This window comes from Thermothelomyces heterothallicus (assembly GCF_042370625.1).
Source record: "Thermothelomyces heterothallicus CBS 202.75 unplaced genomic scaffold P884_scaffold_3, whole genome shotgun sequence".
In the NCBI taxonomy this organism is placed as follows: Eukaryota; Fungi; Ascomycota; class Sordariomycetes; order Sordariales; family Chaetomiaceae; genus Thermothelomyces; species Thermothelomyces heterothallicus.
The window spans coordinates 165,234-180,090 of NW_027192564.1; the positions used below are offsets into that span (position 1 = coordinate 165,234).

Below are 14,857 nucleotides of genomic sequence, written 5' to 3' on the forward strand. Positions count from 1 at the left end.
TATATCCAAACCGAATCCCCCTCCACGGGACACTATTTGGTTAGTCCCTTCGTGCTCCGGATACCTTTTAATAGGCCACGATGCCTCGAAACGAGCGTCTGTTGCGATGCGAAATTTGAGTGGAAGCGCAATGCAGTATTACTCCTTCCAATACATAGTAGGTCGGATTCCCGTTGGAACGCTGTTAAGGTTAGGTAGTAGAAATCGCCGAAAAAAAAAAACGCCTGGAAGGCAAACCTCCACAGCGCGCATCACAAGCCTCAGGGGGTCTCAGCCTAAATATGGTCGACCAACTCGTCAAGACTCTCATGCAAAACGATCAAAGACAGCTGTCAAAGGAAAAAAAAAACCTATCCGAGCTGCCTACTTGTCATATAGACTCCCACCGCCGTGTCAATGACCACATGCCGGGCCCCTGGATGGTTCGTGAAACCCATACATCCCTGGACAACCATGTCACAGAGTGGGCTCGGGGACATGGACGGCTAAGACGGCATCGGAGTAGCAGATGTTCGATGGCTCCCAAATCGAGGGTATGAAGTTGGCGGTAAGGTTGACGTTGGAGGTTGGCCTAGTTAGCCTACGGTTCTCAACTTGCTGTACGTCCGTACTTCGCATAGATGCATCCATTTATGGCGAGCTGAGACACAAAGTGAAGGCGAGTCTGACTGCTTTGGCTGGGGCGGCGCCCCCAAACGCCGAGTCCGAAACCCGGCGAATCACGAGATTGTCTGACGGTCAAATACAGGTACGAAATGGGAAAATCGACGAATGACTGTCAGGCCGATCGTCCGAAGAGAGAACATGGCCAAGGAAAAAAAAAGAAAAATAAGGTTGTTTGCACCATGCCAGAGACTGCACCCACTTGAGGGGATGCATCTGCAGAGCACCAGAGGTCGACGATCCGGGGCCAGCCGCACGTGGGGAATCATGCCACTGTTGCGCCCTTCTCAGACACGCAGGCCACTGGGGATTCTGCCTTGGAACTCGTTATAAATTCGTCGAAGATCCTCCCCTTCTTCGATGACCTGCTCTTCTTCCCTATTGGCGTACCTCTGTACCGAGTTGTGCGCAGGTGGCTTCAGTGAGGTACCGCCCGTACAGAGTATTCCGTATTATATAAGCACAGATCCCTCCAGTATCTTTCCATTGTGATCCCCTCAAGCGTTCAGGGAGGTGGCTGTCATTGCGGGGCTCTGCACAGTATTCAAGACAGAACCCGTACCTTGTGCCTCGAAATTGTCTTTCTTGGAGTTCTGATGGATGTAGTGCAATTGTCGCCACATCTGCCCATCGGCTTGAAAGCCTACTGTGGCTGGTTGAATGACTCTGCAGCTTGCGTGGCCCTGGGCATGGCGGCTGAGCGCGGTTCGAACGGTTGTGGCTGAGTGAATGAGGCGACAGGGAAACGCGTGCTATCTGATCGTGAATAATTGCGTTGATTGGTCAGGTCCCTCGGGCTATTGGTGGTTCGGAGCCAGTGTGGCCCGCAGTCGGGTGCCCCCACCAACTTTTGGGCCGCCTTTCGTCACTGCGCAGAAGGGGGGGCTCCATTCTGCCAAAGTAACCTGTGTAAAGTTACTACGTAGTAGTTGAACTAGGGAGACATCAGGCACCGTTGGCCCCACGGAGCAAGTTCGGGGGATCTGAGTGCGGGATCCATCCTGCTACACCCAGGCACGTTTCTTCAGATGCCAAAGACAACAACCATCGACCATAGCGCCGTCACCGGATCGCCATCGCCGACCAAGAACCGTGCTGTTCAACGCAGCCCATCCCTTCCCATCCCCGCACAAAGCCACAACCCGCGACCGGCAACCAACCTAATCTCCCGGTGTAAATTAATCCAATTGCGGTCGCTTCGAGCAGCACGCGCATGACACGCCCACCATGGTGAGCAACTCTCTCTCTCTCGGACACGGGCGCATCTGCCGCTCATGAGCACCCGCTCTTTCTTGACCGCGGGTCCCAGGGCGGAACGTCGCTGACAGCGCCCCCGGATCGCAGGGTATCACTCGACGCGCAAAAGACAAGGCCGCCCGGGCCGAACGCGCTGCTGGCGCCGCCGGCCAGGCCGCGCCGAGCAAGCCCAAGAAGGCCACTTTCGACACGACAAAGAAGAAGGAGATTGGCGTGTCCGACCTGACGCTCCTACGGACCGTGTCCAACGACGCCATCAACGAGAACCTGAAGAAGCGGTTCGAGGGCGGCGAAATCTACACATACATTGGCCATGTGCTGGTCTCGGTCAACCCCTTTCGCGACCTCGGCATCTACACCGACCAGGTCCTCCAGAGCTACCGGGGGAAGAACCGGCTCGAGATGCCCCCGCACGTCTTCGCCATCGCCGAGTCCGCCTACTACAACATGAAGGCGTACAAGGACAACCAGTGCGTCATCATCTCGGGCGAGTCCGGTGCCGGCAAGACCGAGGCGGCAAAGCGCATCATGCAGTACATCGCCAACGTCTCGGGCGGCGGCGACACGGGCGACATCCAGCAGATCAAGGACATGGTGCTGGCGACCAACCCCTTGCTCGAGTCGTTCGGCAACGCAAAGACGCTGCGGAACAACAACTCGTCCCGCTTCGGCAAGTATCTGCAGATCCACTTCAACGCCCAGGGCGAGCCCGTCGGTGCCGACATCACCAACTACCTGCTCGAGAAGTCGCGCGTGGTTGGCCAGGTCACCAACGAGCGCAACTTCCACATCTTCTATCAGTTCACAAAGGGCGCGTCGCAGCATTACCGAGAGATCTTCGGGGTCCAGAACCCCGAGACGTATCTCTACACCAGCAAGTCCAAGTGCTTCAACGTCGACGGGATCGACGACCTGGCCGAGTTCCAAGACACCCTCAACGCCATGAAGATCATTGGCCTTACGCAGGCCGAGCAGGACAGCATCTTCCGCATGCTGGCCGCCATCCTCTGGACCGGCAACCTGGTGTTCCGCGAGGATGACAGCGGGTATGCGGCCGTGTCGGACCAGTCGGTCGTGGACTTCCTCGCCTATCTGCTCGAGGTCGACCCGGCCAGCCTCGTCCACGCCATCACGATCCGCGTCCTCACGCCGAGGAGCGGCGAGGTGATCGAGTCCCCCGCGAACGTGGCCCAGGCGACGGCGACCAGGGACGCCCTGGCCATGGCCATCTACTACCACCTGTTCGACTGGATCGTGGAGCGGCTCAACCAGTCCCTGAGGGCGCGGCAGGCCACCTCCAACACGATTGGCATTCTCGACATCTACGGCTTCGAGATCTTCGAGAAGAACAGCTTCGAGCAGCTCTGCATCAACTACGTGAACGAGAAGCTCCAGCAGATCTTCATCCAGCTGACCCTGAAGGCCGAGCAGGAAGAATACGCCCGGGAGCAGATCAAGTGGACCCCCATCTCCTACTTCGACAACAAGATCGTGTGCGACCTGATCGAGTCCGTCCGGCCGCCGGGCATCTTCTCCGCCATGAAGGATGCCACCAAGACCGCCCACGCGGATCCCGCCGCCTGCGACCGCACCTTCATGCAGAGCATCAACAGCATGTCGAACCCCCACCTCACCCCTCGGCAGGGGAGCTTCATCATCAAGCACTACGCCGGCGACGTCACGTACACGGTCGACGGCATCACGGACAAGAACAAGGACCAGCTCCTCAAGGGGCTCCTCAACCTGGTCCAGGGCAGCCAGAACAAGTTCCTCCACACCATCTTCCCCGTCCACGTGGACCAAGATAACCGGAAGCAGCCCCCCTCGGCGGGCGACAGGATCAAGGCGTCGGCCAACGCGCTCGTGGACACGCTCATGAAGTGCCAGCCTTCCTACATCCGGACCATCAAGCCCAACGAGAACAAGTCGCCGCACGAGTACAACGTGGCCAACGTGCTCCACCAGATCAAGTACCTGGGTCTCCAGGAGAACGTGCGCATCCGGCGCGCCGGCTTCGCCTACCGCCAGTCGTTCGAGAAGTTTGTCGACCGCTTCTTCCTGCTGTCCCCCGCGACCTCGTACGCGGGCGAGTACACCTGGCAGGGCTCCTACGAGGCCGCCGTCAAGCAGATCCTCAAGGACACGAGCATCCCCCAGGAGGAGTGGCAGCTCGGCGTCACCAAGGCCTTCATCAAGTCGCCCGAGACCCTGTTCGCGCTCGAGCACATGAGGGACCGGTACTGGCACAACATGGCCGCGCGGATCCAGCGCATGTGGCGGGCCTACCTCGCCTACCGGGCCGAGGCCGCCACCCGCATCCAGCGCTTCTGGAGGAAGAAGCGCACCGGCGCCGAGTACCTCCAGCTCCGCGAGGAGGGGCACAAGATCCTGCAGGGCCGCAAGGAGCGCAGGAGGATGAGCCTCCTCGGCTCCCGGCGCTTCCTCGGCGACTACCTCGGCATCAACGCGACCACCGGCCCGGGCGCCCAGGTGCGGAACGGCATCCATCTCGGCTCCAACGAGAGGGCCGTCTTCTCCTGCCGCGGCGAGATCCTCGAGGCCAAGTTTGGCCGCTCCAGCAAGCCGAGCCCCAGGATCCTGATCGTCACCAACAGCAAGTTCTACGTCGTCGCCCAGGTCATGGGCCAGAACGGCCAGGTCCAGATCGTGGTTGAGCGCGCGATCCCCCTGGGCGCCATCAAGTTCATCGGCACGTCCACGTGCCGGGACGACTGGTTCTCCCTGGGCGTGGGGTCGCAGCAGGAGGCCGACCCGCTGCTCAACTGCGTCCTCAAGACGGAGCTGTTCACGCAGATGAAGAGAGCGATGCCGGGCGGGTTCAATCTGAAGATTGGGGATACGATTGAGTACGCTAAGAAGCCGGGCAAGATGCAGATCGTAAAGGTCCTCAAGGACGCCCCCGGCCCGCAGGACTTCTACAAGAGCGGCGCCGTCCACACGCAGCAAGGCGAGCCGCCCGACTCGGTCTCCCGGCCGACGCCAAAGGGCAAGCCGGTCCCTCCGAGACCGATCACCAAGGGCAAGTTGATCAAGCCCGGCGGGCCGGGCGGCAGACCGTCCAGGTACCCTGTCAACCGAACGCCCCAGCCCCGACCGTCCGCCGCTCCCGCAGCGACCAGCAACAACAACACTACGGCAACCTCGAGGCCGGTCCGGCAACCCCAGCCGGCCGCCGCCGCCAGCATCCCCTCGCACACCCGCCAAAAGTCCAACTCGTCGGCCGTGCGCGCACCTCCCCCCCCACCCCCCGCTGCGCCTGCAAAGCCCAAGATCATGGCCAAGGTTCTCTACGACTTCACCGGTCAGCGAGACAATGAACTGTCCGTCAAGGCGGGCCAGATAATCGAGATTGTCCAGAAGGAAAACAATGGTAAGCCATTTCTTTTGTCTTTCTCCCCTTCAGATCTTAAAAAGTAGTCGGTCGAATCTAGAAATCTCCCCCATACTGACTGAACAATTCGTATCTAAGGCTGGTGGCTCGCCAAGACGTCGAGCGGACAAGCCTGGGTTCCGGCCGCGTACGTGGAGGAACAAGAGCCGGCCCCGGCCCCGGCCCCGGCACCGCGACCACCACCGCCCCCGCCGGCGGCCGCGGCGGCGAACGGGGCGGCAGCGCGGGCCAAGCCGGCAGCGCCGCAGCCCCCGGCCAAGCGCCCGGTGGCGGGCAGGAAACCGGCCGGCCTGCAGGCGCGCGACTCGGGCATGAGCATGAACGGCTCGGACAGCAGCAGGAGCAGCACGCCTACGCCGAGCCTGGCCGGGAGCCTGGCGGATGCGCTGCTGGCGAGGAAGAACGCGATGGCGAAGAAGGATGATGATGATGACGACTGGTAGATTAGATTTTAGATAGCGGTTTTTTTTTCTTTTTCTTTTTTTGCTTGCCTTTTTGGAGCAGGCCGAATGACAAGAAAGGTGGCGATCTTTGGTCAATTATGTATGCGTATATATGTGCGTGGAAGCGACAACAAGAGTGGCTTGTTTGAAGGCAGGCGGACTTGTGCGGTCAGTGTGCGGCTGGTTCGAAAAGCACTGCTGCTGCTGCGTACTCTTGTGTGTGTGATCCAAACGCACCCCTGATTAAGGTAGGTGTGTGTGCGTGCGGTGTTGCCTGTGGGTTATGTTCCTATTGTTGGTCATGTTTCGATCTGAAATGTTGGTGGTACCATGGTATAGCATAGCGTTTTAGGCGGGCTTCAGCCATCATCATCATCACCCTCCCGAGTCCGGACCTTGCGCCTGCGGATCAGCTCAGCCAGGGGCACGTTCTCGTCGTCTGCCCGCGAGGGCATGATGTCCTCCTCGACCTCCTCATCCACGCCGTAGTCCCACAGCCGGTCGCCCTCGGCGTTTGTCCACGACGGCTGGCCAACCACGCCGTAGCCGTCGCTGCGCCGCCGGTCGCCGCCGTGGTCGCCGCCCAGCTCTTCCAGCTCGGCAATGATGCCGGAGCGCTGTCCGGCCTGCAGCGCCCGGGCGCGCTCTCTCCTCAGCTGGTCCTCCCGCTGCCGTCTCGCAAAGGCCGCCTTGATCTCCTCCGGCGTCTGATACGCATCCCAGGCCTCGGCCCGCCGATCCTGGTCGGCGGCGGCCGCGCCCGGCCAGGGGCCGCGCCTCGCCTGCCTCATCTTTTCCGGATCGGGGGGCGGCCACAGGCCGGGGAGGTCGTTGAACCCGTTCTCCTCCCACTCCCAGCCGACGCCCTTGCCGGGGGTCTCGTTGTTGACGACGGGCCCGCCCCCAAAGACGGGCAGGAACCACCTCAGCACGTTGCGGGTGCCCATGGCCTGGGCCATGTTGGCAAACACGCCCAGGTCGTAGGGGAACTCGACGCGGGCGAGGGCGTCGCGCACGGCGGCGTCGTCGTCGCCCCAGAAGGAGAGGGAGGAGGAGGAGGAGGAGGAGGAGGAGGCGGGGTCGGCGTCCCCGTCGGAGGCGGCGGCCATGCGCGACACGAGGGCCTCGTGGCGCTCCACCTCCCAGTCCTCGATCAGGGTGGTGTTGAAGACCCAGCCGCGGACGGTGGTGACGAGGAGCAGGCCGAGGGGCAGGGCGGTGGCGGCGTCGGCGAGGGTCAGGACGGTCAGGCCGGCCAGGCTGGCCAGCGACGGGCCCAGGTAGGCGGGCAGGCGGCGGTCGGCCCAGACGGCGGCGGCGCGGCGCCAGAGCAGCGCGCCCAGGTACCACAGCGCGACGTTGGCGTAGAGCAGGAAGCGCAAGAAGTAGGGGAATGTCTGCAGCGACACGCAGGTGCCGGTCCAGGGGCAGTGGTGGTCCATCTTGGGGATGCAGCGGCCGCAGTGGCGGCAGTGGTGGGCGCGGAGGGGCTTGGGGGCATCGCACTTCTTGCAGAAGCGGGTCGGGCGGAGGAGAGGGTGCGTGCCTCGGGGATCGGCCTCGGGGGTAGGTGGTTGTTGTTGTTGTTGCTGCTGCTGTTCCCGTCGCGGGAAGCGGTAGCGGCCCGGGTCGACGGTGCAGGCGCGGTAGTAGGTTAGCCAGACGCAGGCAATGAGGCCGTTGAAGGTCAGGGTCTCGCGGCGGGTGAGCGGGCCCGGAGCCAGATCCGGGTCCGTGTTGAACAGGTACTGCGAGTAGTAGCCGAGGAAGGCGATCAGCGCGCACACGGCGGGAATGTAGAGGCGGTGCAGGCCCGCAGTGGCCGGGCCTGTTCTGAGCGACGTCATTGCCGATGTGTTGCTGGCCGGCCCATTGAGCAGTTCGGGTAGAATGTGCAAAGGTGTGTATTGTAAAGAAGAGGTGGCCAAGATAAAGTGGACCGACGCGAGTGCTAAAACCGATCGTTAAAACGCGTCGTGACACTGTAACTAACTTAGCCACAGACCCGCCCAACGGTTCAGGTCTTGGTTGCCTGGCCTGCCCAAGGTAGCGCTATGTTCGGTCCTTCCGCACATGACATACACAGTGCTTTCCTTCCTTGGAGTTGCGTACCTGGCTAACACCTGTAAGATGGATACATGAATGTATTTACTTTGGTGTATTGCGCGCAGTACGCAGTACGAAACTTGGAATTGATAACCTCTTTTAGCTAGGTGCAGTGGTTCCCAGTCAGCAGTCTCAAAGCGCTAAAATCTCGCTCCCGCCCCGCGCTAATGATCTGCGACCTGAACGACAGGGAGTGTTCCATCCAGTCGCCGCAATGGCGATCCTGTTATTTTCATCCCTTTCTCCATCAAGCATCCAACCGGGAGCTTGTCTCGGACTACTAGCTTTCCAAACGATTCCTCTTTATTGAGTTAATGTATTCCCGACCGTGGCAGCAGCCGGGTAAACCCGCGGCATTCGACGTTGACGGGAGCACTCGAAATACCAACCTTCAAGGTAACTACAGGTGGTAATTTAGCGTGCGGGTTTCATCCATCGGTACGGCACCCGATGGCCAACCAGTTGACGGCGCTGAGGTAAAGAGACCCCAAGACCGAGACACCCCTGAACAATTACGCATGCAACACCCCACGATGACAACAGAAACTGACCCTCGCCTAGCGCCGTCACGTCCTTTGCATGGCTCGCACATAGCGTAGAGGACCACCAGGTCATCGGTCAGAAGAATCCCCTCGTCCCGCGGGTCTCAAGCCCAGCCATTATTTGCTCGGTATTTGCTGACCTCGAGTGAGATAACAGAGCAACCTCGGCCCTCGTCCCTCCTTGTCCTCCTCATCGGGGCATTATCGTCGTATGGAGCCTGCTTCTTCTCCGTCTGTCTCCCCGGCACAAACGGGAGGTTCGGTGAGTACTCTGATATAGACCTTTTTGTATCTTGTTTGTAACTTTCTTTCGTTCTTCTAAAACAAAAGCCAACGTGCTAACTCTTACCACCTCAGACGATGAGCGGGCGCCGCTGAGGGCGAGACGCAGCAACTTACCAAAGAAACCACGGAGATACTTCTTGCCTGCGCTCGTTGTTTGTATCATATTGCGTTTGGAAATCTTCCACCGAGTGTCGCTTGACCTGCAATGCTCCAAGCAGGGAATCGAGGTCAGTCTCGCGTCCGGTCGTGCTCGCCTTGGCTGTTTCCGTTCAGGCTTCTGACCTCAACCAGGCCTTTTTGCCTCTTTTGATCTTTCTATACGAATTCCTCCCTGGCCGCGGGCCACCGTCTGGTGTCGGTGACGATGACAGGGAGGCACACGACTTCGGCATGACTGTCTATGAGGCCCTTGGCTCCTGGTTCTGCGAGTCGAAGGCGTCCCTGACCCTTGCCGTCACTATGCTCACCGTGGGCACGTATCTCGTATCGTCCAACGATCCCCGGTCGACCTTCTTTTGTTCGAGCAAGGACGCCAGCGCCTCTGTCGTCTTCCTCCAATGGGTTGGCCTGCTGCTCGACACTGCTATCATTATTGTGGCCTGGCGTATCCTTGCTTGGACAAGAACCACCAAGAGCCGACTGAGAACCCTGAGTGGGATCCTCCTTTTCGCCGCCGTAGGCACCGGCCTGCTCTACCAGTTCTCCCGTCTCGTCCTCCCCGACACTCCCGCGAGATACGACTTCCGACGCCTTGACTCGCTGTACCTCTTTGATGTCGTCGTCGACGGCCTCGCCTTCTCCATCTTCGTCATATCAACCAGTCTTCTCGCTACCGAAAGCAGCCCCCTGTCCCTGGTGGGACTGTTTACCTTCCTCCTGGGCTTCACGCAAGCAGTCCGGAAGACAGCTCTGACGGGAACCTGGGAGAACGTCGCGCCCGGGGTCGTCTACGCCGGCTTGATGCTCGTCTGCGTCGGCTTCTCATCTCTCCTATACACAAACGACATCCGGTCCATCGCTTTTTTGCACCGCGCTTTTATCGTCCTCCTTCTCCTCGTCGTCACCATCGTGGCCACCATCTACACTCCCGTCAAGGCACTCCGAATCACCGAGAAGCACCCGCTAACCAAGATCATGTACGATGCTCGGACCGAGGCGGACCGGTGGCTGGTCAACGCGGCGGTCAGCGATTCGTTGCGCGTTGCCGTCGAGGAATACAAAGACCGTCACCACGGCCGAGACCCTCCCGCAAAGTTTGATGTTTGGTACGGTTTTGCTAAGGACCGGAACTCAGTCGTCCTCGACCATTTCCCGCAAATTGAGAAAGACCTCCTCCCATTCTGGGGCATGGCTCCGTCCAAGATAAGAGAAGGTGTTCGCCGTGCTGCCGCCGAACCCGGCATGGCTATTCTTCAGATACAGAACGGCAAGCCCCGGCATAATCTGCCCCCTTCGAGCCCTTACAAGCCAGTCATGGAAGATCTCGTCGAGCTGGTGACCACTTTTGCGGAACATCTGCCGGACATGGAGCTGGCCATCAACCTGAACGAGCGGCCACGGGTGCTCGCACCGTGGGAGGATGTCCAGCGGCTCAGCAAGACGGCAACCCGGAAAGGTGTCAGCAAGCTTCTTCCCAAGGCCGCCAATCCGCTCGGCGAACTTCCCGCCGCCCAACCCGCGGCTGAAAGCCCGAAGCTTTCGAACCCGGACGGCTTCACCACCTCGGTAGAAGCCTACCGGGAGATGACGGCCCTCGCCTGCCCGCCTGGAAGCAGGGGGCGGGCAGGCACCCACTGGGACGTCCGGGACGTCTGCACATCTTGCGCCCGGCCGCAGTCTCTGGGCCAGTACCTGACCAACTGGCCGCTATCCCAAGATATCTGCCACCAGCCGGACCTGTTCCGCCTCCATGGCTTCCACATGACGCCGCCCCCGCTCCGACCTCTCCAAGAGTTGCTCCCCGTCTTCAGCAGAGCAAAGACGGGCGTTTACAGTGACATTCTCATCCCGCTGCGGCGGATTAGCGAGCCCCCCGAACCGAGAACCGAGGGCTTCAAGGTAAAGTACAAGCGACTGTTTTGGCGCGGAAAGGTGGACCGCCACGACACCAGCCACGAGCTCGCCCGCGGTGGCCATCAAGAGCGGCTCGTCCACATGCTCAACAACCCGTCACGGTCGGAGACGACCAGGATACTACTCCCGACCAAGGACAGGTTCATGTTTGAGCAGGTCCCGACGGCGGACATCAACGAGCTCTTCCCCATGGACGTCGCCTTCTCCAGCTACACCGCCTGCAAGGACAGCGGTGACGACGAGACCGATAACAAAAACAAGCAGAAAATCAGTGACAACAAGGAGTCCTGCAAGGCCATCAGCGCCGAGTTTCACATCAACACCGACGAACCCCCCGCCGATGACCCCCTCCGGCACAAGTACGTCATGGTCATCGACACGGACGACGGCCCCGCGCCCGAGTTCCTGCGGACGCTGCGGTCGAACAGCGTCCCGTTCTACTCGTCCATCTTCCGGGAGTGGTACAGCGAGCGGCTGATGCCGTGGATCCACTTTGTGCCCATCGACGTGCGGTACCACGCGCTGCACGGCACCATGGCCTACTTCTTTGGCCTGGTGAAGCGGGACGGGCGCACGCTGAACGGCCGGGAGGTGCTCATGTATCCGCGGCAGGACGACGCCCAGTGGATCGCCGAGCAGGGGAAGCGCTGGGCCGAGAAGGCGATCCGGAGGGAGGACATGGAGGTCTACCTGTTCCGCCTGCTGCTCGAGTGGGGCCGCGTGATTGACGACAACAGGGACGAGATCGGCTTCGTGTTGACCTAACGAATGGGTGGAAGTTGAGTGAGGCGGGTGGCGTCCCTTCCCTTGGATAACTTGGTACTAAGTAGTAACATATATACATATAGAGAATAATACATCGGGCGCCGGCGTTCTTAATAATAATCCCCCCGCTTCAACCCCGGGTTCTCCTATTGAATCTCGACCCGGCCCATGTTGCTTCTAGTGTCCCTTGCAGACATGGGCTGCTACGCATATTCCCATCGCTGCCTTGATTTGGACCTGCATGCTCTCTACGCGTGTATCGGCAGCCTTGTTCTTTAGCATCGCCATCCCGAATTGTTCTATCCGGGGGGGAGGTGAAGGGAAGGGGACTCGATCGAGCGCTCCTTGCAGTTGCACCTCGAGGGTTCGGGTTTGACGTTGGCGTCGCCCCGGTGACCTCGCTTACCATAGTGTACAGATTCGTTACATACCTACCTGAGGTCTAGTGTATGTACAGTACCGAAGTTACCCAGTCAGTCGTAGTACAAAGAACGCAGCAATCCGCAAGGCTGTCAAGTGAACAAAAAGAACCCTTCTGCTCACTTGCTCAACTAGCCAAACCGACCCTGGTCCCTCCCTCTCCGCGACGCATTTCAGCCCAACCCCAATTCCGGGCCACCCTCTTTCCCTCCCCCCCCCCTCCCCCCCTTTCCCCTTTTCCTTTCCCTTTTTTCTCTCATAACTGGCATGACGTAGCCCTCCCTTCCCCTTTTATGGTTTGTAACTCAGCCTTACACCGGTAACGTTAACCCTACCCGAACCCAAAAAGGACAACAAAAGAGACAATCATGAATGCATGTCAATTGATCGCTCGGCACGGCACCGAACCGAAGCCAGACACGAAGTAGACGTGGCGTATTTCCAGACCCGGACCTGGGCGCTGGCTCAATGGCACACACACACACACACAGAGAGAGAGAGAGAGAGAGAGAGAGGGAGGGAGGGAGGGGGAGGGAGAGAGAGGGAGAGAGAGGGAGAGAGAGGGAGAGAGAGGAGGACCTCGACATCGCTGTTGTTACTTTTCTTTCCCGCCAATGTTCCTTTTGTCGTTGTTATTCGAAAGGTCCCCTGGGGCACCCGGCCTCAGACGTTTATACGACTCGAGCATAGCGTGTAATTACATACTCACTTCACAGAGCGGCCAGTCATCCCTAAACTTCCGTGACCCGTTTCGTAGACCAGACGGAGGATAACTTCCATGATTAGGCTGACTCCATTCTCGTTATTTCTGAGTACCGCATAGTAGACACCTCATTCATGGCCCAGCCGACAGACTTCAAAGGGGGAGGGAAAACAAACCATATCAAGATCCTTCATTTCGCGACGCCTGCTTGATTCTTTCGTCTAAAAACCAACCGCGGTCCCATTGAATGCGCATTATCTACAACTCGCGTTGTGTCGCTTCCTGACATGTCTTTCCTGCTTATGCTGCCATCTATTCTACTTCAAAGTGAGTAAGGAAGTAGGAAAATGAAAAGGGAGAAAAAAAAAAGAAAGAAGATCAATAACCCGAAACCTTTCTAAACAGGCTTCCCAATGTCTTTTTTCGTACCTTTATCCAAAACATGATGTGAAACTCGTCTCGGTCATCCGCTTCGTACATTGCGTACAATTCTTAGGCCTTTTCTACTTGTATGGGGAGTGCAGACACAAAGGAAAAGTCATATCAAACCCGATGCGAGAGAGGGAAAGGAGGAAGGAAGGGGGGAAAAGAGATTTTCAAGAGCTGTGTAGCGCCTTGAACCCCGTCGCGATAAGACTCCGTTTCGGATCCTTCGAGTCGCTCGGCGCGCTCCAGTAGAAGAGCCCCTAGACGCCAGAACAAGTCAGCATGCCATTCTCTTTCCCTTTTCCTCTCTTTCTCTTTTTTTTACTTCTTATAACAAACAAAAGGAAGTAGAAATCTAAAAAAAAAGTCGGAGAAGGAGAAAGAAAGCACGTACTCCGAGCCTCTTCTGCTTGCAAAACGCTGCCTTCATTCTGACCGTGTCCGGGTTGTCGTACGAGACGAAGCCGCCGTCGCCGCCGACGCACTGCGCCGCCACGGCCCGCTTGTCCACCTGCTCTTTAGTCCCCTTTCGGGGCAGCTGGGAGTACTCAAACGAGCCATCCGGGCCGCCGCCCGCGCCCCGGTTCTTGTGTCCCGGCCCGGCAACGTGCAGGAAGCTGCGGCCAAAGAGTGGGATTCCCAGGAGGATCTTACGGCTCGGCACGCCCGCCGACATCAGGTCCCGGACGCCGCTCGCGCCCGATGGCTCGTCCTTGTTCATAGCGTACAGCTGCGCTTGGTGTCCGCTCTTGTGCGACCAGGGACCGAAGAAGTCGTACGCCGCCAAGTTGATGGTGTCGAGGTACTCGGCCGCCTGTCCGAGGTCGATGTTCTGGAGGACCGCACGGACGGCCGGCAGGGTAGCCGTGAGCAGGTAGTGCTCCTCGGGGAGGTAGATGCGGATCGCCGCGACCAGCGCGAGGAAGTCGCTTCCCTGTTCCGGTGTGCAAGGATACTCCCAGACGACTAGCCCCGTATTAGAGCCACGACGACAATATCAAGAAGTTGGGCGGTTGGTCTCCGACGGACACGGGGACCCTTACTGTCAATGCCATTCAGGCCGGATGCTTCGAGTAGGCCACGCGCCGAGCGGGCAAAGTTGTCCCGGAGAATGGGACTGGACGCCACGATGGGAAACGTTTCGGCCGAGGCGCCGCCGCCGATCGACAAGACGACTTGTAAATGGGTATGTTTCTGCTTGAGGTGCATCAGAGACCCCAGCGCTCCCTTGACCCCGTCACAGGCTACCTCGGCATCGGCCTCCTCGTTACTGAGCTAGTCGTCGAGTGAGCAAGCTGCAGACCGCGCATTGGTGCATCCAATTGTACTCACAAACACCCCTCCGTTCGCCGTAACCGTGGCAAAGGCATAGTAGACCCGGTTGATGCACCCGTAGTTCAGCTGGCCTGGCGAGTCCCCATGGAAGACCCGGTAGTTGGGCCAGTAGACAGCATTTGTGTACATGACAGGGGACTTGCGTTGTGAAGACGACATGGTGGCTGAGGCAGATGGTGATGTCAATGAATGAAGAAGTGAAGAGAGTCGGTTGGTTGTTGGTAGAGTGCCGAAGTCAGGGGTCGGGCTTGGGACGAAGAGAAACAGTGAAGTCAGAGAAGGTGCGGACAGAAAGCCCTTATATGGTCGGCCGCTCGGGGATTATCATCCTCCTCTCAGAAATGGGCTTGTGCCAACGCATGCTGCGACTGATGTGTTCGAGGTGCTGGTCGGGCACCAAAAGGGCACGAGGGGGCCAGCAGAGTAT

At 59.2% G+C, this 14,857-nt stretch overlaps 4 protein-coding genes across 4 annotated transcripts; 2 read left to right on the top strand and 2 right to left on the bottom strand.

Annotated features, from left to right (window-relative positions):
- Nucleotides 1-1,605: 1,605 nt before the first annotated feature.
- P884DRAFT_236731 (P-loop containing nucleoside triphosphate hydrolase protein) lies at nucleotides 1,606-5,358 on the top strand (the record flags this gene model as incomplete). Its single annotated transcript, XM_069440007.1, has 2 exons — nucleotides 1,606-1,893; nucleotides 2,008-5,358. Exons 1-2 carry the CDS (start codon nucleotides 1,891-1,893, stop codon nucleotides 5,356-5,358), a joined length of 3,354 nt encoding a protein of 1,117 aa, XP_069300372.1. The 5' UTR covers nucleotides 1,606-1,890.
- Nucleotides 5,359-6,002: 644 nt separating this feature from the next.
- Nucleotides 6,003-7,881, bottom strand: P884DRAFT_315469 (DHHC palmitoyltransferase-domain-containing protein). Its single transcript, XM_069445266.1, has one exon. It carries the CDS (start codon nucleotides 7,620-7,622, stop codon nucleotides 6,135-6,137), a length of 1,488 nt encoding a protein of 495 aa, XP_069300373.1. The 5' UTR covers nucleotides 7,623-7,881; the 3' UTR covers nucleotides 6,003-6,134.
- Nucleotides 7,882-8,331: 450 nt separating this feature from the next.
- P884DRAFT_192841 (glycosyltransferase family 90 protein) lies at nucleotides 8,332-11,546 on the top strand (the record flags this gene model as incomplete). Its single annotated transcript, XM_069437705.1, has 5 exons — nucleotides 8,332-8,357; nucleotides 8,443-8,498; nucleotides 8,581-8,685; nucleotides 8,781-8,935; nucleotides 9,000-11,546. The coding sequence occupies 5 exons, from the start codon at nucleotides 8,332-8,334 to the stop codon at nucleotides 11,544-11,546; spliced, it is 2,889 nt and encodes a 962-aa protein (XP_069300374.1).
- A 1,719-nt stretch (nucleotides 11,547-13,265) lies between these two features.
- On the bottom strand, nucleotides 13,266-14,589 carry P884DRAFT_274993 (glycoside hydrolase family 18 protein; the record flags this gene model as incomplete). Its single annotated transcript, XM_069442795.1, has 4 exons — nucleotides 13,266-13,355; nucleotides 13,490-14,061; nucleotides 14,139-14,370; nucleotides 14,428-14,589. The coding sequence occupies 4 exons, from the start codon at nucleotides 14,587-14,589 to the stop codon at nucleotides 13,266-13,268; spliced, it is 1,056 nt and encodes a 351-aa protein (XP_069300375.1).
- Nucleotides 14,590-14,857: the final 268 nt, after the last annotated feature.